General features: G+C 38.8%; 3 protein-coding genes across 8 annotated transcripts in view; 1 reads left to right on the forward strand and 2 right to left on the reverse strand.

The window, feature by feature from the left end:
* LOC115752001 (probable inactive protein kinase At3g63330) overlaps positions 1-10,570 on the reverse strand; it is a 42,074-nt gene extending 31,504 nt beyond the window's left edge. For both annotated transcript variants that reach the window (XM_048282826.1, XM_030690021.2), the window contains exon 1: positions 10,486-10,570. The gene's annotated coding sequence lies outside the window, so the exon portion shown is untranslated. The remainder of the gene's footprint in view (positions 1-10,485) is intronic.
* LOC115752004 (heat stress transcription factor A-6b) lies at positions 1,393-23,313 on the forward strand. 5 transcript variants are annotated; one of them, XM_048282829.1, is made up of 4 exons: positions 1,393-1,452; positions 20,326-20,625; positions 21,324-22,542; positions 22,791-23,313. In XM_048282829.1, the coding sequence occupies exons 1-3, from the start codon at positions 1,447-1,449 to the stop codon at positions 22,080-22,082; spliced, it is 1,065 nt and encodes a 354-aa protein (XP_048138786.1). In that variant the 5' UTR covers positions 1,393-1,446; the 3' UTR covers positions 22,083-22,542; positions 22,791-23,313. The 5 variants fall into 5 exon arrangements, with proteins under 5 accessions (XP_048138786.1, XP_048138788.1, XP_030545886.1 ...); XM_048282831.1 differs by lacking the exon at positions 1,393-1,452 and having other exon boundaries at positions 19,896-20,625; positions 21,324-22,409; positions 22,483-22,682; XM_030690026.2 differs by lacking the exon at positions 1,393-1,452 and having other exon boundaries at positions 19,896-20,625; positions 21,324-22,409; positions 22,483-22,542.
* LOC125312546 (probable protein phosphatase 2C 51) lies at positions 7,193-15,624 on the reverse strand. Its single transcript, XM_048282828.1, has 7 exons — positions 15,338-15,624; positions 13,776-14,034; positions 11,627-11,735; positions 11,396-11,537; positions 10,993-11,257; positions 10,486-10,848; positions 7,193-7,560 (listed from the first exon to the last, which is right to left on the reverse strand). The coding sequence occupies exons 1-6, from the start codon at positions 15,621-15,623 to the stop codon at positions 10,494-10,496; spliced, it is 1,416 nt and encodes a 471-aa protein (XP_048138785.1). The 5' UTR covers position 15,624; the 3' UTR covers positions 7,193-7,560; positions 10,486-10,493.
* Positions 23,314-23,903: the final 590 nt, after the last annotated feature.

The raw sequence follows: 23,903 nt of genomic DNA on the forward strand, positions 1-23,903 counted from the left end.
CTCCACAACTCCCACAGAGAAAATAGCACTCTAAAAACTGGGCTGAAGGAACAGAGAAAATTCACCCAATCTGTGCAATCAAACCCTCCCATTTAACGTAGATAACATGTTAACACAATGATCTATTATTTTTTTTAATCAATCAAACATTTCGGCAATCAAAGTTCCAAACAACATATATATTTCTTCAACAACGATGATTCAGCCTCAGATGCTCTTCAATCTTCAACAACATATCTATTTCTTCGAGCACCAAGAGCACTTATTTGACAGAAGGAAAGAACACATATGTCAACCACCACCCCAAACATGTACATAATGTGAAATATGACCGAGCTCGTTTGGGCGAGGCAAGCCCTTGTTTGCCACAGGCAATGCTGGCCCTTGCCAGATTTGGACGAGCGTCACCTTGCCGTAGCCGGTGAGGGCTTAGGTGAGGCCGTCCCTCGTGGCCGATGAGGCGAGAAAGCCGCCTGGGGAGGCACCTCAATGGCCCCAAGCCAGGCGTGGGCAGGGCAAAGCCGTCAAGCTCTCTAGCTACCGGCGAGGATGAAGAGGATGAAGGGAAAAAGAAAAAGAGAAAGAGAAAAGACTTAAAAAAAAAGGTAAATGACAAAAAAACCCTTGGTCACACTCTTCTTTGAAATAAATAGAGCAATTCAAGTATTTATTTGAGAAAATGAGGGTACTTTGGCTCTTAATTGGAATATTCCCTTAAAAAAAATACCGAGCCAATTGGTTTGGATTATGATACTAATTTTGAAATCAAACATATTCTGTAATAAATATTACTAAAAATGAAAAAACCAAATTTGTTCTAAGAAACTTCCACGAGGTATCTTATTTTATTGTTAAATTCGATTAATATCTTCTCCCTCTATTTAAAGGCCAGTCAGCCGACTTCACTCTTCTCTTCCCTCAGAATGTCAAACCGCTCGAGCGCCCGTCTTCTCGAAACAGAGTAACCAATGTTACAACGCATGTCCGTACAGTTCGCGAACCAAAAATCTCGCGGCGTGTCAAAATCGTCGACCTCCTCCTTCTTGGCTAATGGCGATTCTTCGATTTTGATCGTTCCTCTCCTCTCCTCCGGTTGATTCAACATCGATCGTGGTTGAGTTCTTCGATTGAGTTCGGCTCTGGTCTTCGTTGCCCTGTTTCGCCGCGAAACCGAGTTTTCTTCAGCTTCCTTCTCCATCCTGCATTGCAATGTTGGTCAGATTCAACTGCCTTCGCACGCAGTAAGTTGATAATCGAACGGAATTTCTGACTCGTGCTTTCGATTTCTTCGTGTTCATCGAGCTAGTTGCTTCGGATTTTTGCGGTAATCAGTGGATTTGATAGGAATCCTGCTTGCCTCCGCTTATCGGAATGAATTTCGGTGAATTGCCTATGCGAACATAGAATTTCTCAATCATCGGTCGTTCGAGGTCGATCGGTAACTTGATGAAAATGAATCCCCTGCATCCAGCGAAGGAAGAGTTTCCAGGGTCGTCGAGCTCGTCTGCTGGAGAGGCGCTGGTGATTAATCTGCCAGAGCCGATGGAAGGCCTGCACGATGTCGGACCTCCGCCTTTTCTGACGAAGATCTACGACATTGTGGATGATCCGGCGACTGATCACATTGTCTCCTGGCACGCCGGCAGCAGCAGCTTCGTCGTGTGGGACCCTCACGCCTTCTCGACGCACCTCCTTCCCGGATACTTCAAGCGCGACAACTTCTCTAGCTTCGTCAGGCAACTCAACACTTACGTAAGTACAGACGCCTCCTCTGAGCATTGTAGAGATGCAGTTTTAGCTCTCGAGACTTATTTGAGTTCTTCCCATGAATGAAGTTTAGAAGTAAGAATTTTTCTCTTGAAACTGAAATCCTTGATGCGTTTAAGCAGGATTTTTTTTTAAAGCGAGGTTTTGAATTCGATCTCATCACCTTTGTGCTTCATTCCAATGGGGAGCGTGAGGGCATCAAAAGCAGTGCAAAACTATGAGATAACTCCTCGACAGGTAATCAAAAGCAGCGTAAAACTAAAAATATCAGTTTCGAGTCAGGTGAGCAACAAAGCACGCAGGTTACGTACCATTTCCTTATCTGAAAATCACAAAAAGATATATTGGAAAGCATGTCCGACGCTAAATTAAAACAGAATAAAAGGTATCTTTAACAGTTAAAAGCACTCATGATATGTTTGACTGAAATAAATGCAGGAAAAGTTTTAAATAGAGGCGTGAAGTGCATTTATTTTCTTAAATAATGGCCCGAAATGCCCGTTTCAAAGAAGTGTCTCGCAGAAGGGCATTTTCGCCTTACTTTTTAATTTTTTTTTCTGATTTACTTTTTTTTCTTTTTTATTTACATTTTTATTTTCTTCTTCTTGTTCCTTCCCCTACCACCGACGGCCTTAGGCATGGGTCACCGCCGTTGGTTGGGGGTTGTCCTCGCTTGGGCCGGCCTCGGGCAAGGGTTGCCCTCGACGGACAGCAAAACCATCCGAATTGACAGAGGAGTCTTCCCCTCTCAACTAGGGGTGAGCGATTCCAGGTTCCTCACGAGTTCCACCCGGAACCCGGAACCTACCCGTCCGCACGAGTTCCTCTTTTTTTGGAACCTGGAACCTATCCATCATACCTTGGAACCTGGAACCTACCCCGTCACAGGTTCTAGGGTCGGTTCCAGGGTATCCGAGAACTTATCAATTTCTTTTATTTTTTCATTTTTAGTTAAACAAAATAAGAATGAATGCTACAACATCTAAGAGAAAGTAGATGTAAGTGGTTTTAGGTTCTGTACGGATTACATTTAGAACCCGAAACCAATACATTAGAACACGTTTATCATTTTTTGGAATCTGAAACCTAAAATTTTGTTTGACTCCGGATTATATACTCATCATCGGGCGCCATAGAACATTGTAGGATCATGCAAAAATATATACTAAGAAAAATATAAAAAATTATTTTAAAATCTAGAGTCCATGTTCCGGGTTCGAGGTTCCAAGTAGTGGAACCCGGAACCTACCCATTAGAACAGGTTCCTAAATTTTTGGAACCTAGAACCTACCCTACATACCTTGGAACCCGGAACCGGACCGGATCCTACGGGTTCCGGTTCCGGGTTCTCGGTTCTACCCTGGAACCATGCTCACCCCCACTCTCAACGTTGGGCGATGGTTTAGCGGGGGCCGTGGACTGAGTTGAGGCTTCGCAGGGCCTGTAAAACCTCTCTTCTTCTCCGAGCAGCACCAATGTAGAGATTCGGGTGGATTCTGAAGAGAAGGGTTGCTTGACTTCTTCTTTTTTCCCTCAATTTTTGAAGGTGGGGGATGAGTTGGTTTTTGTTCTAGTCCCACCATGAACACTGGAGGGCGACTCATTGCTGGGTCTGGTATTACAATGCCCTATGCTTTGAGAGTTTTGTTTTAGAGAGGTAAATTGCGGGCAACGAAGTTGGTTCTTCTGATGCAACTTTGCGGCTTTCTAGACGTGAGAGGACGACTCCTCTATCAATTCTGATGGTTTTGCTTTTCGGCGAGGGTCGCCGGAGGCCGGCTCGAGCAAGGGCAACCCCCGCCCGATGGTGACGACCTCTGCCTAAGGCCGGCGATGGCCGGGGGAGGGGAGAAGAAAAAGAAAAAGAAAAAGAAAAAGAAAGCAAATCAAAAAAAAAAAAGGACAAAAATAAAAATGCAAGGACGAAAATGCCCTTCGGCAAGCCCTTCTTTGAAACAAAGAGGACATTTTAAGCCCTTTTTTGACAAAAAGAGGGCGCTTCAGGCCTTTCTTTGAGATAAGATCCACTTCGAGCCCTTATTTAAAAAATGAGAGTATTTCATGTCCTTATTTGGAATTTTTTCATAAATGCATATACCTTATCATTATTCTTCGCAAATAATATGCATCCATGTGCTCTGAGATACTCCGCATTAAGTTGGGCTGCCACAAAAAATTTACAGCAATGCTTAGATTGTCATTGTCGACCGGATGGAACCAAGAGCAAACAACGAACAATAACTAAAAGCATGCATGGCAACCATTCTTATTCTCATTCTATGATTTTGATTTTGGGAACAAAAAAGGATGAGAATTGTGTTTGGTAATGCAAATAAATTTGATTCTAATTCGTTCCCCTTAATCAGTTTTAGAGAATCAAAATCAGTTTTAGAGCAAAATCCGGAACCAAAAAAAGTTGGTTCTAGAAAAAAGAATAACTTTTGAGAATCACAAAATAAAATGCAGTCTTACATCTCTCACTTTTTCCTTTCGGTTCTCTCGTCATTTTTCTCTCAACCTAATAAAAATTCAAAAAAATTGAATTTTTTTAAAAAAATCACAAAAAATTTAGAAAATTCCTAAAAATAGAATAAGCTTATATTATGCTAGTTTGACCTCATTTTCATAAATTTGGGCCTAAATTTTCTAGATTTCATAAATTTCACTCTTCCGCAAAAAATATCACAGAAGATGATGGCATCCAACATGTGGATGAGAACATATATACTCGTAGCCGTACGTCACAAAATGTAAACATCGACACGTGAAGCTGAAGCTAAACACCCACTTGGATTTAGGAAAGAAGTTACAAAATGATAGTGAAGGACTTGTATTTTGTATCAAGGAGGATAATTTATTTATTTTTTGTCGGTGGATAATTTGATTATTCAACTGCTATGTTGTATGTATTTTGGACAATGCAACATTTAAAAAAAATGAGTTTTTAATATGGAAACCGTCCCATGCTTCAATCGAACTTCAAACATAATATATTAAAATTTGTATTTCATTTATGACATGCTAAAAAAAATAAATGTATTTTAAATTATTTTAATGTGCATTGGAAATTAGTCTTCAATTTAGGATGAAATTTTACAAAGTAACTACATAGTTATTTGACTTAAATGAAAAAAATTAGGAAGAAAAATAGTTTTTTGAAACGTAAATTTTGTGCAGTTATCAAACACGTTTCTATTCCAGAAACATAAATTTTGGGCAATTATTAAATGCGTTCTAATTCTTTAAAACTCATCCAGGAATAGAATGAAAAAAAGTCATTTTAATCGGGATCAGTTTTCCGAAACGTAATAGTTACCATGCGCAGCCTAACTGGAATACCACCAATAGCATGTAAAAGCATAACTAGTTGCGGTTAATAAAAGGTACAAAGCACATATCTCCTGAGTGATGAAATGTCATTTTCTCAAGAGGTATTCTAATACAACAGATGGGCCTTCGCTAAAATCCCGACAACGGGAAGAGAGAAACAAGAATGTAAGAAATATTTCAATTTAATTATATTGTGATGTGATTCATACTCTCTATCTATAGAAAAACACACCAAAGGGCTTCTGTAATTTAAGCCCATATTTATTAGTAATTTGGATTTGGGCTCATGAATAACTACTGCTATATATTATCTCTTTCTCTTGTAATTGACGGTTGTAACAAAAAGGTGCGAGGTGCTAATTATAATAGAATCTTTTGTTGGATGTTGCCCTAGTTTAATAGTGAATCGGGATAAACGTTGTGTCTCAATTTCTCTTTCCGTTTTTACGCTCTATTTCGTGTAATTGTGCGCTGAATCTTAACAATTAGAAAACCTATTATCCTTTTTTCTCTTCTTCGTCCCACATGAATTGCAATTAATTAAAAGAGCTCAAAACTGCATGAAAAAACGAAATACCCCTTAAAATAATTGTATAGCCAGAAGTATAATGGAGATTTATAAAGAAATTTCGTGCTTTCTTTATTCATATCAAGAAATCATTTCATTAAATCAAGGAAATGTCATCGTCTTCGTAAAAAAGGCACATTGTTGATAACTTGATATTGAGCTTTCTAATCACAAAAATTCTGAGGTGTTGAATGAAATGTTTATGAGAGGACAGGAGAGAGAGTAAAAAAGAAAAAGGATGATCACGGTAGGCTTGTTATATGGTGAGTGAGAAAAGGGGAGGGAAAGCAGGAGAGAAGTCATAGGAAGCATATTGTACAGAATAAGGGTTTTGGATATGGATAGAGGTGTCAAATGGGTGAGTTGGGTCGGATATGAAGGAGAAACAACGGGGACCGTTGGCAATGCGGGGGTGACAGTAATGCCTAAGAATCTACTTGTGCTGTCACCAAAGCACTTTGCATCAAATAAGATATTTATCTCAAATTACAACTAAGTACTTTGCATCATAAAAAAAAAATGGATACGTTAACGCCCTAATTTTTTTCTCCTTTTCCAAAATGATTGAAAAAAGATAAACATGTCGACATCATCATTTTAAGATCTAACTCAGCATACAATAATCCACGTCATCAAATAAGGTATGATTTATCCTTTGAGCAAACAGAAGGACTATATTGAATAATTACCAATAACTTAGATACCATATTATTATTTTTTGGTCATTAGATATCATATTGAACAAATTAAAATTTCAGATACGACATTGCACGTTGAGCCAAAGGTCAGGGTTACTCTCTTCCAAACTCTGTTCATAAAGGGGATCAAATTCACATCACTGGCTATCACAACCGTCATGCCGAACCTTGATACTTCGCACAAACATAAACTATTGTGATGAAATATACATGTTGATGCGGTACCTTTTACATAACCACTCTATTTCTCGTCAATGTAGAAAAATCCTCACATATTCGCTTTTGGATTAGTAACGTGTGTTTGTAGCTAGTTCTCTAATCAAATTCTTTCATAGATCAGTGATTTACACTGAAAGTGCGTTTGGTTCAATTTTTTCAAGGGATTTTGAGGAAATACAAAGTAGTTTAGCTCAAAAGACTTTGGGAAAATGCAAAGATTGTCTGATAAAATGTGCTTTAGGAAGAAACTTTAAGAGAAAAGCCGTTTGATAAAAAATATTTGAAAAGTCCCCTTGGGTGATTAATTTAAGCTTTTTAATTTTAAACTTTGCTGCTTGGAAAAGTTCGCACGAAGTTGGCACCAAAAGTTTTGTGAATTGATTTTTTTGAGTGTTCTTATCAATTGCTAGGGAAAGTTCGCGCGAAAAGTTGTTGGAACTACTACTTCAACTAGCAAAGCTCGCACCAAAAGATGTCTGATGTGTATGTATGTAACTTTTCAAAATTAAATATCGACAACAATGTTAAAGATATGTATTAACAAATTGAAATAGATTTATTTAGAAGACCTTTCAGATCAAATATAATAAACATGGTAACATATGTCCCGACAAAAGAAATTCACAATCCTTAAAAATTGCAAACATCCTTAACTATTTTCTAGATTTATAGCTATTTGATCATGTAAATATGCCATGTCAAATGATGATACTGCATCATCATTTGAAACAGTGCCTTCCTCATTTACATCATCTGAATTCATTGAACATAAATTGGGATCCAAATCTACTCTACCCTCCTCATTTGGTCTCATTCCTATTCGCTGCAAATGCCTGACAAATCTAAAACTAAAAGCCTCGTCAAAGCAACCGTTATGTGCAAATCCAATAATCATGTTACTCCAAGATGCATCATGCTTCAAGGGCACCGCAAAGAACATCTCCATAGCAAGGTCAAGCTGTCCTGGGTTCATGTACCCTGCAAGCATGGCATTATACGAAGTTGAATTCCGAAAAGGCATCGCATCAAACATATCCATAGCAAGCTCCAAGTCTCCAAAACGAAAATTAGAAGTAATGATCGCATTCCAAGAAACAACGTTGGGGTCACGCAATTCAATAATAACATACACAATAAACTAAGACTTAATTGCACTTTTTAAAAGAATGACACTATCCCAAAAGGCTCTTTTTCCTTCAAACATAATTGCACTTTTCGAAAGAATCACATTATCCCAAAAGGTTCTAGAACGATGTAGTAGGAAGATTTCTTCTTCTTTTTTTGAAAGTGGAAAGAGAAGATTAAATATACAGTGATTTAGGTCATGTCGGCCAGACCTGTCGAAATGGTCCAAAACCCATTTGCTAACCCCAATTCAGCTCGCTAAAAATGCACACGCATGAATTCTTTTTACATGCAGACAAATGAAAGACCGCCCCTTTTGGGGGCTCTTGGAAGAGGGGGTGGAGTCGGTTTCAGTGGATGAAAGGAAGAGAGAAAGGAAGTAAAAAGAGCACCACAAGCCAGAGGTTCCATAGGCAAGCGTAATTTGTTTGGAAATATGGAATAGATGGAGAAAGAAGGTACATCAAATCACATCTGCCTTTTCCTTTTTTATTTATATTCACATAAAAATTGATTCACCCATCTTTCTCCTTCAACTTGTTAGGTTATATTCACTCCCAAGGATAGAACCTGCTCTGTTAATCCATTACGTTCTAATTGATCTACGATCAAAGTCTTAATGGCATGCAACCGACATAATGATTCCGAGATTCTCGTGTTAAGTAGAATTTTATGATCATGCTCGCTCATATTCACAATTCACATAAAAGGGTAAAAACGTGATTTTTCCATAAAAAACTCTCTTTCCTCTTACTTTTCATCTTTAGCATACAGAAATCCATTTCTCCAAATTTGCTTCACCCAACATCTATTCTTCCAGACAACTATAAGGTAAATAATGTTCTTCACAATTTTCTCACCTCCCGAAATAGTTACCAAACATAGTGGAACAGGATAAAGAATGACCAAAACTGCATTCCCCCAACTTGTTGAAGTTCTATCTAGCATAATATGTATCCCATTAAGCATAAGTACCACTTCGAAGCAATGAAGACAAGCATGCATAAATAAAAGAGTAGCATCCTCGAGCAGAAGTACACTAAAATGGCTATGTGCAAAAGGAAAACCCGAGAAAAAATATAATCTAGATCTGTAACTGGCTAAAACTAAAAAAGTGAAGGATAAGAGATAAAAAAATGCTACACCCCCAGTCCAACTGGCCCGTCCTACTAAACAGTAAAATCAGCGCCTCACACTATCTCACTTTAAAGGAGGAATAATTTCAGAAAGAAGAATACTCAGTCTAACAATCAATCATCACTAGTTTAGGCGGAAATTTCTAATTCAACATAACAAGCATGTCAAACAGAATCTCTGCCCACCCTGCACGCAACATGTGTCGCGACCTAAAAATCAGATTTCTAGGCTAATGGATTATTAGCTTAATTAAATGAATTAACTAACCTAACTCGGACTCTCCTAAGTCCATATCAAATCGCAATTTAACATACAAAAATTTTTGAATTGGAGTCGCCACTAATCTAATCGTTTTTGATAAGTCGATTAGAAAACCTAAGTAAATTAGTGGGAGAGCTAAATTACTTCTATGAACCGGAGATTCAAAGTCCAGAGATTTAATTACGCTAGATTACTCTAACGCCCTTTCGGTACCATTCCATTTCATTGAAAAAAATTTTTTTGTCGGGCAACATTAATTGATTTTAACCTAAGCCACTAATGAAAATTATCATGCGGGTGCGGAATCAATCAATGAACATCCAGAAATCAAATAAACTCAGGGAGCATGCGCTACAACATCCAGTGTTTCTTTCTTTTTTATTTTTTTTTTTTTTTTACGAATGCATATCATATATGAATTCTACGGTAAATGATGCAATGTCATGATGCAAATGCAAAACTAAGCTAGATGACATGCAAATTAAATTGAACTACTGTACGAGCGATGTTACAATCTAATTAAATCGACTACATAACTTACGAATTAATTGAATTTTAGAATAAGTTAACTTAGATTTGCATTCAAGGATAGAATCCGCATATTTAAGTAGATTTTCATGCCTAAAATAATTTATCTTTAATAGTTTAGGGATTAGGAAAACTTAAACCCTAAAATATGCAAGATAATTATCTTTGGGCATAGTTTTATTTGGGGTAATTCATTAATCCGAAAATACAATTTTGACCATATAAATGATCAAAGGACTTGACCATACATCCAATGTATGGGTTTTAATTTACCAGATTAAACCCAGAACCTCCATCACTTAAACCCGTCCACCGCCAGTCCAAATTAAAATGCAAATGATATGCATGAATGACAAAATTAAAAACGAATGATGAGCTAATTAATTTTGTATGAACTAAAAATAATTCCTGATTTTTTATGCAAATTAATGATTGAAAATTTTAGTCAAAATTTATGTGTCAACAACATGTGAAGCCTTCGACGACAAACCTGGTCCTGTATTGAGCTGGCTCAAAAGCTTTATTCATGCTCTTAACTACCGAAAGCTCCTAGATTTCTGAGGCCATCATTCAATAGAAGATCTGGCGCTGGCAGGCAGAATCATGGCCAAGTATGATATGTACAACTTAAGAGAGGGTAAACTGACATCAGAGGAGGCCAATCACCTACTGCCAATTACATTTTCTACAGAGCCCCACTAGATAAAAATTCGCAAGCAACACTAGCATATTTGAAACTGGAACAAATGGACTAACCTTGAACTATCAGGTTGGGTATCTCAAGAAATTATGTAAGCATGCAAACCACACATGAGAGCAGTAAAATAACACTTCGTGAGCTCAGGGAATCACCTGATTGCTCATATGCATACTTCTCCTGCCAGAGTTGAATGCATATGTTGCCATTCAACGAGACTTCTACTTTGCAGGTTTTGAGATAAATCAGTAGACTGCAGAGGGACAACAATGGCAGCCATATTATCCATACTACCCTTCTCAAAGGCAGTATTCACTATACAATCAGCTAACAAGTATGAACATGGAGAAGATATCTCCGATCCTGCAGTGTCATCACTTTTTGCTTCCCACAATATATCACAAACGTCCTGTGGACTCAGCTTTTCGAACACACCATCAGATGCAGCTACCAGAAAGCTGTCGTTGGAGGTCAAAGAGTGCCAATCCATAACTTCCGGTACAGATATCACACCAGAACTGCAATTCATTGTATGCATAGCAAATAAACTTCAACGTTTAGAGAGTAAGAGTACTAGAAAATAAGTTATGTATAACCTCTCTGATGTTAACATATAATGGAGGGTAAAACTGGCAAATACGAGTGATACAACAGTAGCTTACCTCTTAAAGTTTACATCACCAATGGCTCGTGAAACAGCAAGTTGGCCATTTACACGAGCGACACCGCCCCCTACGAGAACCTGACCGCCGGCAGCTTCTACTCGAGACCTTTCGTCATCCCTATCCGGATGATGGTCACGAGTTAATTCTTGAACAGAAAGATGGGTCAGACCATACAAAGTATTCAGCTTCAAGTCTGCCCTTTCCTTTAAAGACAAAGGAGTCCCATCATGTCTTTTCTGCTTGTATAACCTCAAGAAAGTAGCTGCAAAAAGCCCATTGGTTAGGTGATTTTTAAAATAATAAGTTAACTACAGTATATGTTGCATACAGGCAGAGAATCCATGAATAACCGAACACACAATTGCTCAAGATGCGATAGCATATGAAAGCATAAAATCACCTCGTGCATCTGCAGGGGATTGAAATTTTTCAGAGCACAAAAAAGCCTTAGAGTCCCCAACATTGGCAACTAAAAATTGGCCATCTACCGTTAGAACAACCGTGGCTGTGGATCCAGAGCCAAGATTATATTTGGATGCTTCCTTCATAATTCAACCAAATTGGCGTCAGAGTAGACCCAAAAATGATTCAGAAAAAAACTGATAACATGCAAACCATTCGAAAGACATGCCTTAGAAAATTTTGCATCAATATCCCGAATTGCCCTCAACAGTGCTTCTTTCAAAACATCCAAGTGAGTAGCATAATTATCAATGCCCATTGGTGACAAGACCTTAAATCTGTCAAAGCATGGAAAGCCAGAGTCAAAGACAGAAGAAAGAGTTTTGAGATACTAGGACACCAGAGTGTTTTGCTTTATTCAAACGAACGAAATATTTACCGCAGAGCAATAAGGAACAGTGAAAACATTGATTACTTAACGGCTTTCAGGATCAAAAGAATTCGTCAACACACAACTGTTGATGGCATTCCATTGCTTATTCCATGTAAAGAATGCAATAAGATGAGCAAAACTGCGTATGATAAACTTTAACTTACATACCTCACATATTGTCACATATAAGTCCTCAAAGGCTCGGAGTTACAACATAGCCGGTCATTGCATTAATGGCATTTAGGGAGGGAATGGAACAAGTTGTGGGGCAAAAACCTCTGGCCACTAAATCTTGCCCGAGTAAGGAGGAAAAAAATAAAAAAGAGTCACGATGCTAGGGTTGTGAATGCTGCTAAGCAAGTGCTTTATGTCCTTATCCCTCGATCAATTCATACAGGGATCCTACCGCATATTACTCTATCAAGTACATCGAAAGAGTTCTGTCGGATGGTCGCTTCATTTTGTGGAACTTAACGGGGATGAGATTGCTTAATTAGCATCCACGTTTGATTGTTTCACTGCACAGGAGTAATCTGTTTTCAGCTAAAAGACCACACAACGCACTATTGAAAACATTTTATTTGAAACATACTTCTAGCTCCAAAAATCCATAAAAATAATGTTATATACAGCATGATCTGCATGGTCTTCCTATTAGAATGCCATCGTGATGAACTTCAGGATACAAACCAAATAGCTAGTGTGCCATGGGAGATGCCTTCCCAACCGCATATCAGAAGAAGAAATGAATGGTATCTACAGTCCTATACCATGATCCACAAATCTAGATACTGTATTCTTATATTGAGATAAGATGCTCGCGAGGATCTTAAAAAGTTCCACAACTGCAAATCAATCGGAGAATAAATTATGATATCTACAGTGCATCCAGATCAATCAATTGTCGAGAAGTATTTTCGTATAATCAACGTGTTTCCGAAATGGAAATGATAAAGGAAACCGCAGTAAATTATCCCACTAGACATTAGCAGACATTCATGCCTCAAGCAAATAGTAAGCCTTTAAAGAAGTAATTTTTTCAAATGTGAATGGATTCACAATTGAATCACTAGAGCAGCTGTTAATAAGAATAAGAGAAACTAAATCACAGATCGAACTGCCAAATCAGAAAAATTGGAAAACTTGATAAAGACGCAAAATGTTATATTTGCTTCTGCTGCTTTTGAAAAATAGGTTCTTCCACTGTTCTTTGCTAGTATGACACCTAGCATCTTCTTTCTTTTATTCTATCTCATTAACTCAGTTCAGTAGTAAATGATTGTCATCGTATATAGATGATTGGGACTGTTTCATATACCACTCTTGATATGGAATAAACTACATTAAGATATCTGACAACACTAACTCAACACATAGTTCACCCATAATGTCAAAAGTCACAACTAAGAATAGTGTTCTAGAGATTCCACAAATCCTTAAAAGTCCAACCATGATCTGAAATGAGCTTCCGCAAGCAGCCAAACTGAATCCCATCACTCATCTGGTTGGCCGAAATAAAACTTGCCTAGCCCCAATTTGAAGGTGGATAAGCCCGAGTGCTCTCCTTCAATTCCGGGCTTGAAAACTTCTATACATATAATTTGTGGTTTTATGCATTCAACAAGCTGTTGCAAGGCTTCCTAGGCCCATTTCGGACTAAGGCATTAAGTAGTCAAGTATCTTTCCAGATGGCACACAACAGCCCATGCAACAAGGGTCTCTTAAATTCGTTGCACCGGAAGCTCAGCCGAATGATTAAGTTTTTAAACAGATGTCACATTCTAGGTCCACATGGTCATTCCAATGCCATGAGTATTTGTCCAAATCATCTCAAGAATACCTAAAAAAGCTTGGAGATGCATCAATTCAAAAGCTTTCCTCACTCTACCTATATTCATTTTTCCTTCTAAATTAGATCAATGATTTCATGAATAAATAAAGCCACCTGAAAAGATCTGGCTCTTGCTGACTTAACTCTGCAGCCCAATTGAGAACTTGAAAAGCCACCTCCGGCTCTCCCATCTCCACCAATCTTCCAGCAAACTTCTTCAACGCAATGGAATACGTTGAATCCAAAAGAAAATAAGTATGCAAAAGAAAGTATTCAAATAAAAGCTTTGAAGCCATCTCACTAGCTTCTGCTCCATTGTGTCCGTCAAAGACTGCTATGATTCCAACAGTAGCCTCCTCAAGCCCTGATTTACCTGTTTCATCAATGAATTGTATTCTGTATGTCAAAGAAGCAATCTATAGAAACAATATTTAATCAAGTTCACAGCTGATTACCCCATGCTCCGTAGTGGTTCAACTAAATCCTGCAACTCCATCTATTAATGCATGCACGTAATTATCTCCATTTAGAGGACGTTAGACATTGTTAACACCAATATGTCTATTAAAGATGGACGAAAGCCTCAGAAATTTACCCCCAGTCTAGAGGATTTCACAAAACTCATTGTAGAAATTATATCCAGAGAAAAAACAACTACGAAAAAAGAGTGCAGCATCCCCATCTGCCCTAATTATAATGGTACTCAACCTCACACTGATCAGCCAGCATTAATGTAGAACCTTGGCCTGTTTCATGATTTAAGGCCTGGGACAGTGAATATGGCTTATGAAAAAAAAAAATAACTATCCAAAGAACATCTCAGTAGTAATTTATAACTAGGAGTCAACTCCACCAAAAAAAACCAACTATCTGGCATGAAGGATAACAGAAGAAACACCAGAAATAGGACCTTGATTTTTCGTTTTTCAGAAGTACCTTGATAGGCGCTTTCATTACTCTATACTGTAATTAATATTATAAAGGCAATTGATCCAGGAATCGTCACCCCGACATTGATTTCAATTTTCCTTTTCCAAAGTTCCGCTAAAATTACATAATTCTCCTCTATCAATTGTCCTATGTATCAAATGAGACTCTCGGCATATCTAAAGGTCAGACCATAAGTTCTCGTGAATTGCAATTTTACTCGGTCCCAACCAATTAGACTAAGGAATTGAACTTAGTGTAAAGATTGCAAGCTGGCTCACGATTGCATCTGCGTAAAGTACAGGAGAAAAAGAGTACATATTGCTCCAATTTTGGTAAGTAGCAGCTCATCGTCTCAGGCCCTTAAGACCTAAAATCGAGCCAGTTCATTACTTGAGAATTCATATGCTTAGTGCCGATTGGTATTGGGCAAGTCTGGAAACCATCTCACATCTAAGTTCGACATTAAGGAAACCGTTCACCAGCTCAACCTCGCAAAAGACAACATCCACACATGGAGAATCCCATGCCCCTTTACGGAAATACTTCGATCCACATGTAAAGAAGGCAATCGTAATAGATGTCGCTTGTTCTGTAATACGGTAGCTATATGCCTCTTACTAGTCTTTTCCTACCAGTTTGAGTCCTTACAAGTGAATTTCCTTAGGTTACGAGAAGCTTGCATACACCCACATTAGGAAGAACTGCAAGACTGAGATCAAAGAGAAGTGACATATAGGCTTTCTTACCGGGGAAAGGAACGCGCACATCGAGAGCGCAGAAGGCTCGATCCTCCTGATACTTCCGACGGCCCTGAAGCATCGCGACATGGCAGCGCGTGGTAACGGTGGCGCGTGGACGGGAGGAAGCGTGGTCTGAAAGCCTCCAGCGGGGGCACTTTGGGGACTGGAAGACGGCCGGCGCTCCGCCTTCCTTGTAAACCATCAAGCACGTCGACGATTCCCCGCGCGAACGCCAGGTCACCGACACGAGGAGGAACAGCAACGCCACGTAGAGCTTCAGTTTGCCACGCATTGTCTTCGAACGGAGGGCTGTGTTATTGACCTAGAGAGAGAACGAATCGCTCGAGGATCGCTGTGTTCCCGCCATGGAGGCAGTCGAATTGACGTGGAGAATTTGCAGAAAGAAACGTGAGACGGTAGCGTTATAACGTGCCGCTGATGTCGGGCAGCTAGGCCGTTCAAGCCCGCCCATGTTGAATGGAAAAATTTGAGCCCGCTTCGAGGACATTCAGGCCCAATCTGTATATATAAGCCCGATTAAGAATTCTTAAGCCCGGTAACAGGCCCTTGCAATCATGAGTTCATAACTGTACCTCTCACTTTTAAAAGCCTATTCTCACGAAAAAAAAAAAAAATTTGGAACCCATGCAATCAATGGCTGTAATGGTGTTGGTCTAATTTCACTATTGCCATGCAAAGGCTTCACGCCCCATGTCCGTCTTCTATCAATTTCCACATACTCCTCTTCTTCTTCGTTGGGAAAAAAGACATTTTACTATTGAACCTTACTTCAAAGTGCAATATCATCTCCGGACTTTTTAATTTATTCAACGTGATCCATAAAATAATAATAAATGTTCAATTTAGTCCATAAACTATATGAAAATATTCAATGTCATCTTTCCGTTAATTCGAGTGGATGGAATCTGCCGACGTAGCTCCCAATCCATTCGGTTGGAATGGTGGATAAAAAAATATACGAGAATTATCCAAGTAAGATATTTATCTCGAATTACAATAAAATAATCCATATCATGAAATAACAATGGATATGTTTTTTTTTTTTTCCGGAACAATGGATGTGTTAACACCCTATTTTTTTCCTTTTCTAAAAAGATTGAAAAAAAGTACACATGTTGGCATCATTGTTTTAAAAATCTAACTCAAAATATGATAATTCACGTCATTAAATAATGTCTCATTTGTCATTTGAGCAAACAAAAATACTTTATCGAATAATTAGCTCGGATGCCAAATTGAATAAATTAAAAGATCACGAACGACGTTTCACATTGAACCAAAATTTAGGCATTATTGTGTCATTTTCCCTATGTTTTTTCAGGATGAGATTTGTTCGGGCCTGAGTCCTCATAAACTTTATTAATTACATCTAATCACGCGAGTCTCACTTGAGCCTCACGATATTTTCATAATATTTGATAAATATGATGATACAAGGTTCGGTTCTTTGTCTTGTAAGTGTTTTTCCTTTTCACTACTCACAAGTGATATGAGCATATCCCTTTGCAACTCTTTAAAAGGTCGGGTTACCTGATCAATGTATTTTTTCCATATTTTAGTTTGTTTATTTAGGTAACAAATCTCGATATTTCGCAGAAACAATTTATTATGAGAAATACACACCTCAATACGTTAGTTTTTAGTTTATCGCCCAATTTACTGTCGGTGTAAAAAAAAAACCTCACGCATTCACCTTTAAATTAGTGACATGTGTGTTTGTAGCTAGCTTTCTTACCAGATTCTTTCACGAGTCAGTCAAAGTAGTCCAGGCGAAACTTCCTGCTCTTTCTCCCCCTTTTTTTTTCCCTCTCTTTGAAAATCCAGCTTCCTACTTTTCCTCTAGTTTTATCCTCTATTTTTCTTCATCTCTTCGATTCCCAATTGAAATTAAAACCATCATCACCTCCATTATTATTGACATTGCAATAGAAAACAGGCAATTATAATTTCAGTATATACGTAAAAAAAACCTAAAGGAATTATCACATGAGTGATTTGTTCGGCGTGCATACCACGTAAATATCGGATGACTGGTCAAATATATCAATATCAATAAAATTTCAATACGTTTCAAAATGATGTAGAAGCGTGATCCTTAATTATATCAAGGATATTGTACACGCTCTCCCACCTTTCGCTTACGTGTCGCCACCTGTGCTTACATAATTAATTAGTTTACGAGTCAGTTTTTTAATATAATGAATCAAGTACTTTGTACTATTTGCTAAAAAAAAAAAGTACTTTGTACTATATTTTAACTTTCAATTTGATAAGAACAGATTTAGGGTGATAGGGTCTTACGCAGCATCGCAACTTTTGAGCGCGAAGCACGAGGAGAGCCACTTGTCCTGCTCATGTTAAATCACGAAAAAATGGAGTTACAATCACTTTATCTTCTTTGGGATTAAAGTATTAATCCACGTGTCGCCATCGGATCAAAATACACAGCAGTCACCACATTGTTAATCCTCTCGTTCCACCTTTTAAAAAAAACAGAAAAAGAATCTTTCCATTGCATGAAAAGTCCAAAAAGAATCTCTCCACTACTCTTAAAAATCCGATTTGGTAACTTACTTCGTTGTTCTTTAATTTGTCAACATTTTTAACACCTTGCATATGTCAATTTATCAAATAATGAAAATTAATCTTTTCCAATTACACTCACCTTGACATAATCCGTCTTGGGAAGAGAAACACGTCTATCGTAATAACAAGTGTCCGAACAAATCGATCACAAGACCTATTTGCAATATGTTGTCCGCACTAAATTTGTCATCTTGTCCAAAGGATTGCCCCATAAAACACGAAAGAGATCAAAATTACGAGCCATGTCAAAACGATATTATGTGTCGATCCGCCGATTCGCCAAGTCGTGGTGCATAGTCGTCATCGTTGGATTGTTCTCGTGGCTCATAATGCCCAATATTCTTTTCACTTGTTAAGAATTTGGATAGCTAATAATAAAGCAAATTTGCAATCTCTTTCGAATGTCAATTTTTCCCGCACCCAAAAATCCCCGTGTGCTTTTTATTGAGTATTATTATCAATAACGCAGTTCGACATATTCTATAAATTCATATTTTATTTGATTTTAGCTAGTATTGTTCGCGGAAAAAGGAAAAAGAAAGATCACACAACAATTGAGTTCACGACACATGAAAATACTTGAGAATGTTATCCACAAATTCTTAAGAATTTTTTTTTTTTTTGCGAACTTCCAAATATTTCCCCCCGTCATAACAAAATCTTCATTCGCGTTCGCATTCCTAGAACCGATCCCAATCCGGTGGCCCCCACCTCAAAGTGGGCACTATTCCTCGACCAATCAGAACCCTCCAAAATCAGCAGCTGGACACCAAAGCCACCTGTTGAGACGCATTTACCCCCGCACCACATCTCCCCAGTTTCCATTTCTACCCCCGGATGTTCCAGAACCTTCTCTCTTGGACCACCTCGCCTAACGCGACAGCTTTCCCACAATAAAAAAAAAAAGGCCACATACCCACCCCAATAATATCTAGAACCATCCGACCCAAATGCTAATAAAAAAATAATGGTCGTGCCAAGTTGCCAACTTGCGCCGAGAGCATTTATTAAAATAATATTTCACTTTGGAACATATCACGAGAACAATCGATGCTTCAAATTTGAATGTTTTCTCGATCGATCATTCAATAAGTGACGCTACATGATTTCCTTGACCAAAATCCTCGAATTAATACTGCTGAGGTAGTTTTGCAAACAATGCTCAAATATAAATGGATCGGTCGGTTAAACAGGGTATTTATGCAATTGATGTGTATCTATGTTTATTATTTAAATTTTGGCCCAATTTACTCATGTATTTTGTGAACCAGTTTCAATCTTTCGTTGAGAAAATACCGAGTCAAATGGTTTGGATTATGATACTAATTTTAAAATTGATCATGTTTTGTATTTGTTAATATTCGACGCAAAATCAAATTAAAAAAAAACGTAAAGCGAGAAAGAGAAATCGAAACACGACATTTTATTCGGGTTGATCCTTAAACTAGAGTTACGTCCAATAGAGAATTCCACTATAATTTTCCACTATAATTAGCACATCGCACATTTCGTTACATCACTCAATTATAAGTAAAAAAGAGTATATATATAAGTAGTTATTCATGAACTAAAATCCAAACTACTAATGAAAAATTCCGAACTTAAATGGTAAAAGCCCTCTAGTGTCCAGAGGGAGCTATCCCCTTGAAATCTTTGTCGAGCCTCTTCCCTAGATCTCCGCCCGCACAGGGAAGTATAAAACACACTTCAATATTATAAAGGTTACTAAAAAAAAAAACGAAGAAGGAAAAATCAAATATGTTCCAAGAAACTTCCTGGGGGCGTCTTATTTTATTGTTAAATTCGAATAATATCTTCTCCCCCTATATAAAGGCCAATCGACCAACTTCACGCTTCTTCTCTCAGAATCTAAAACCGCTCGAAAGCCCGTCTTCTCGAAACAGAGCTACCAGCGTACAACGCGTGTCCGTACAGTTCGCGAGCCAAAAGTCTCACCTTCTTCTTCGTTTTGGGTAATGGCGATTCTTCGATTTTGATCGTTCGTCTCCTCTCCTGCTGTTGATTCAACGTCGATCGTGGTTGAGTTCTTCGATTGAGTTCGGCTCTGGTCTTCGTTGCCCTGTTTTGTCGCGAAGCCGAGTTTTCTTCAGCTTCCTGCGCCATCCTGCATTGCAATGTTGGTCCAAGTCAACTGCCTTCGCACGCAGTAAGTTGATAATCGGAAGGAATTTCTGATTCGTGCTTCCGATTTCTTCGTGTTCATCGAGCTAGTTGCTTCGGATTTTTGCGGTAATCAGTGGATTGGATGGGAATCCTGCTTGCCTCCGCTTATCGGAGTCGACTTCATTGAATTGCCGGAGTTAATAAGCGAACATAGGATTTCCTCGACCGTCAGTCGTTCGAGGTCGATCGGTAACTCGATGAAAATGAATCCGCTGCATCCAGTGAAGGAAGAGTTCCCAGGTTCGTCGAGCTCATCGGCCGGAGAGGCGCCGGCGATTAATCCGCCGGAGCCGATGGAAGGCCTGCACGACATCGGACCTCCGCCTTTTCTGACGAAGACCCATGACATTGTGGATGATCCGGCGACTGATCACGTTGTCTCCTGGCACGCCGGCGGCGGCAGCTTCGTCGTGTGGGACCCTCATGCCTTCTCGACGCACCTCCTTCCCAGATACTTCAAGCACAACAACTTCTCTAGCTTCGTCAGGCAACTCAACACTTACGTAAGTACAGACGCCTCCTCTGAATCGTAGAAATGCAGTTTCAGCTTTCAAGACTGATTGATTTCTTCCGATAATCGAAGGTTCGAAGTATGAATTCTTCTCTTTTCGACCCAAAAAAGAAATATGAATTTTTCTCTTGCAACTGAAATCGTTGATGCGTCTGAGCATTTTCTTTTTATCTGAGGATTTGAATTCAATCTCATCTCCGTTGTGCTTCATTCTCCGTTTTTAGGGAGGATTTTTTTCTTGGGCCGTGGGTGATTTTAGTATTTTACTTATTTTTTTATTTTCGGGTTATGGAGTTATGGCATGGAACGATGTTCTGGAATGTTCTAAATGTTTGGATGCGTGGGAAGAGTCCACTTCAATCCAATGGACAAAGGATACTTCTCTATTGGACCAATACTAAAATGATTATTTCGGGCTGTGTGTTTTTTTCTGTCCTTTCCTTTTTTGGCTGATTTTCCTCATAGTTTTCTTATACCCGTGTCTATCTACTTTTCCATCCTCCTGTTAAAATGCGACATCCACTTCTTAGCCAAAATAAGCTTGAAGACGAAAATGAAATTTTTGATCTTTAAGTTGCGCGAATTTCATTAATTACCTCAAGCTGCTGATGATGGTTTTTGATATTTTTGGTGGTTTTTAGAAACTAATGATTCATGTAATGGAGCTAACCGAGGAACCCAATTTGGCAGGGCTTCAGGAAGGTAGATCCAGATAGGTGGGAGTTCGCCAATGAAGGATTTCTAAGAGGGCAAAAGCATCTGCTCAAGAGCATCAAGAGAAGGAAGACCCCTTCCAGTTTAATTCCTCAGCAGCAAGCTGTTGGTCCTTGCGTTGAAGTTGGATACTTCGGGCCAGATGGGGAAGTTGATTGCCTGAAGCGCGACAAGCAGGTCTTGATGCTTGAGCTAGTAAAACTTCGACAGCAGCAGCAGAACACTAGGGCCTATCTCCAAGCCATGGAGCAGAGGCTTCAAAGGACCGAGATGAAGCAGAAACAGATGATGGCTTTCTTGGCCAGAGCGATGCAAAACCCGGCATTTCTGCAGCAACTGTTGCAGCAGGAGAGGAGGAAGGAGCTCGAAGAAGCAGTGACCAAGAAAAGGCAGCGGCCGATCGATCAAGGGCCGAGCTGTTCTCAGGCGGCAGAACCTAGACTAGGTCTCGAAGGGAAAAGTTCTGTTAAGGCCGAGCCACTCGAGTTCGGAGATTATGGGGTTGAGGTGTCGGAGCTCGAAGCGCTAGCATTGGAGATGCAAGGGCTAGGCAAGGCGAGGCAAGAGGTGGAGGAAGGACTAGACGACATAGAGCCGCTGCCCGATGGCGTGGATAAAGATCTCGATGACGGATTCTGGGAGGACTTGTTTAGTGAAGGAGGTGAAGATGAAGAGGTTGATCTCTTGGCTAACAGATTGGGTTACTTGGGTTCTAGCCCTAAGAAAAGAAGCTGAAGTTTCGGTTCATCAATTCTCCTGTTCCTCTCTAATTAAGTGCGGCCTACCTGCTGATTCTTCAAGGTGGGACAATTCCATTGTTGTTCTGATAGTGTCTCTTTTGTGCAGTTAGGTTTTTCAGGTATCTGAACCAGATGGATTGGCGGAAACCGACAGATCCTCAAGCAGTGTACCACTTCAGTAATAGCTAGTTCCTCCTGGAGTTTTCTAACTCTGTAACTAATTGCATAAATTGCTGTCACTCGCTTGCTATTTTGATTGCTTAGGTTTGAAAGAAAGATGGTGGCCAGATTCTTCAAGATATGACTCGAATTTCCATCAAAGGTTACTGTTTAAAAATTGCCTCAAAACCCATTGTTTCTGCATTCTGTACTCGTTTCCTACTTTGATTGCTTAGGTTTGAAAGAAAGATGGTGGCCAGATTCTTCAAGATACGACTCGAATTTGCATCAAAAAGGTTACTGTTAATAAAAAAAGAATGCCTCAAAACCCATTATTTTCTGCATTGTGTACTCGTTTGCTATTTTGATTGCTTAGGTTTGAAAGAAAGATGGTGGCCAGATTCCTCAAGATACGACTCGAATTTGCATCAATAAGGTTACTGTTAATAAAAAAAAGCCTCAAAACCCATTATCTTCTGCATTCTGTCTGTGAACCAAATGTTCATTTCCTCGTGTAATCAGTTCTGCCCTCCACTTGATGTAGATCTTCAGAAGCAATCACGGTTTAGCTGCAAGATTGAAGAAACGGAATTGCTCAGTTCATTTCAAAGCACAACTGATAATTGAGGTTGATGATTTAATTTCACACACTGCATAGCTAAAATCTTATTTATAAAGGCTGATTTAGGACGAATTATTTGATTAAGTCCTATCATTTACCTATCTCTGATGAAGCCTATATGTTGCAAAGTATGGATTCTGTGGTCGTGAAGATGGAAGATGATATCTGGTAGTGACAACTCCATGGTCATTTCATGTGGCTTGTCATGTTAAGAGGCAAATCTATGGAATTGCATGCTGCATTTTTTTTTTCTGGCCTTCGACATGAGGATGGACATTGTGACTTTATTGATATGACAGTCCTTCGAACTTTTTCAAACTTAAAGAGAGGTTTGACCCTGTGCCCTAATGTGATGCTGATGTGTAAAAGAAAACCAGAAAGAGCAAGAGAAAAGTCATGTGCCTTTTGAGTTCGAGCTAATGCACTTTTCCTTTTTTTCTTTTTTTCGAGTTTATGATCCATAGGAAGTGTCGCCCCCATATAATCTTTTACCGTTGACTTGAAATGGTAGAAATTTTTAGCCATTTAATAGATCTTAGTCTAAACAGTCATGGATAATTTGCATTTTAATCCGAAGGTGAAAGATCATAAGAACGTAGCACCTCTTATGATGAAAGAATCGGTATGCGTGTGGTAGCCGAACCATTGGCGGCACATGGGAAAGAAAAAAAAAAGGAAAAGAAAAGAAGAAAAACAGAAAAAGTAATAAAACAAATACCAAAGTCATAATAATAAAAAAAGAGTAGTATACGTCCACATTAATCATGTCACGTAGGACAATTGGCATTCATGTCAACGATTTCTGGCAAAAAATGGCTGGATGAATTATATTGGTAAATTGTTAAAAGGCTTGGGACTCGGTTGGAACAATTGAAATGTTTATCTCGTCTTTGCTCTTTTTAAAGATGTTTGATTGGAAAAACTTCGGATAGTGTGACTCATTGCACTAGCACCTGTTTCGGGTGATTTATTTTTTTTTATTTTGCAAAACTTTTTATGGAGAACCTCATCGAAACCAATAAGTGAAAAATGCAA

This window comes from Rhodamnia argentea, chromosome 7 (genome assembly GCF_020921035.1).
Source record: "Rhodamnia argentea isolate NSW1041297 chromosome 7, ASM2092103v1, whole genome shotgun sequence".
NCBI lineage: Eukaryota > Viridiplantae > Streptophyta > Magnoliopsida > Myrtales > Myrtaceae > Rhodamnia > Rhodamnia argentea.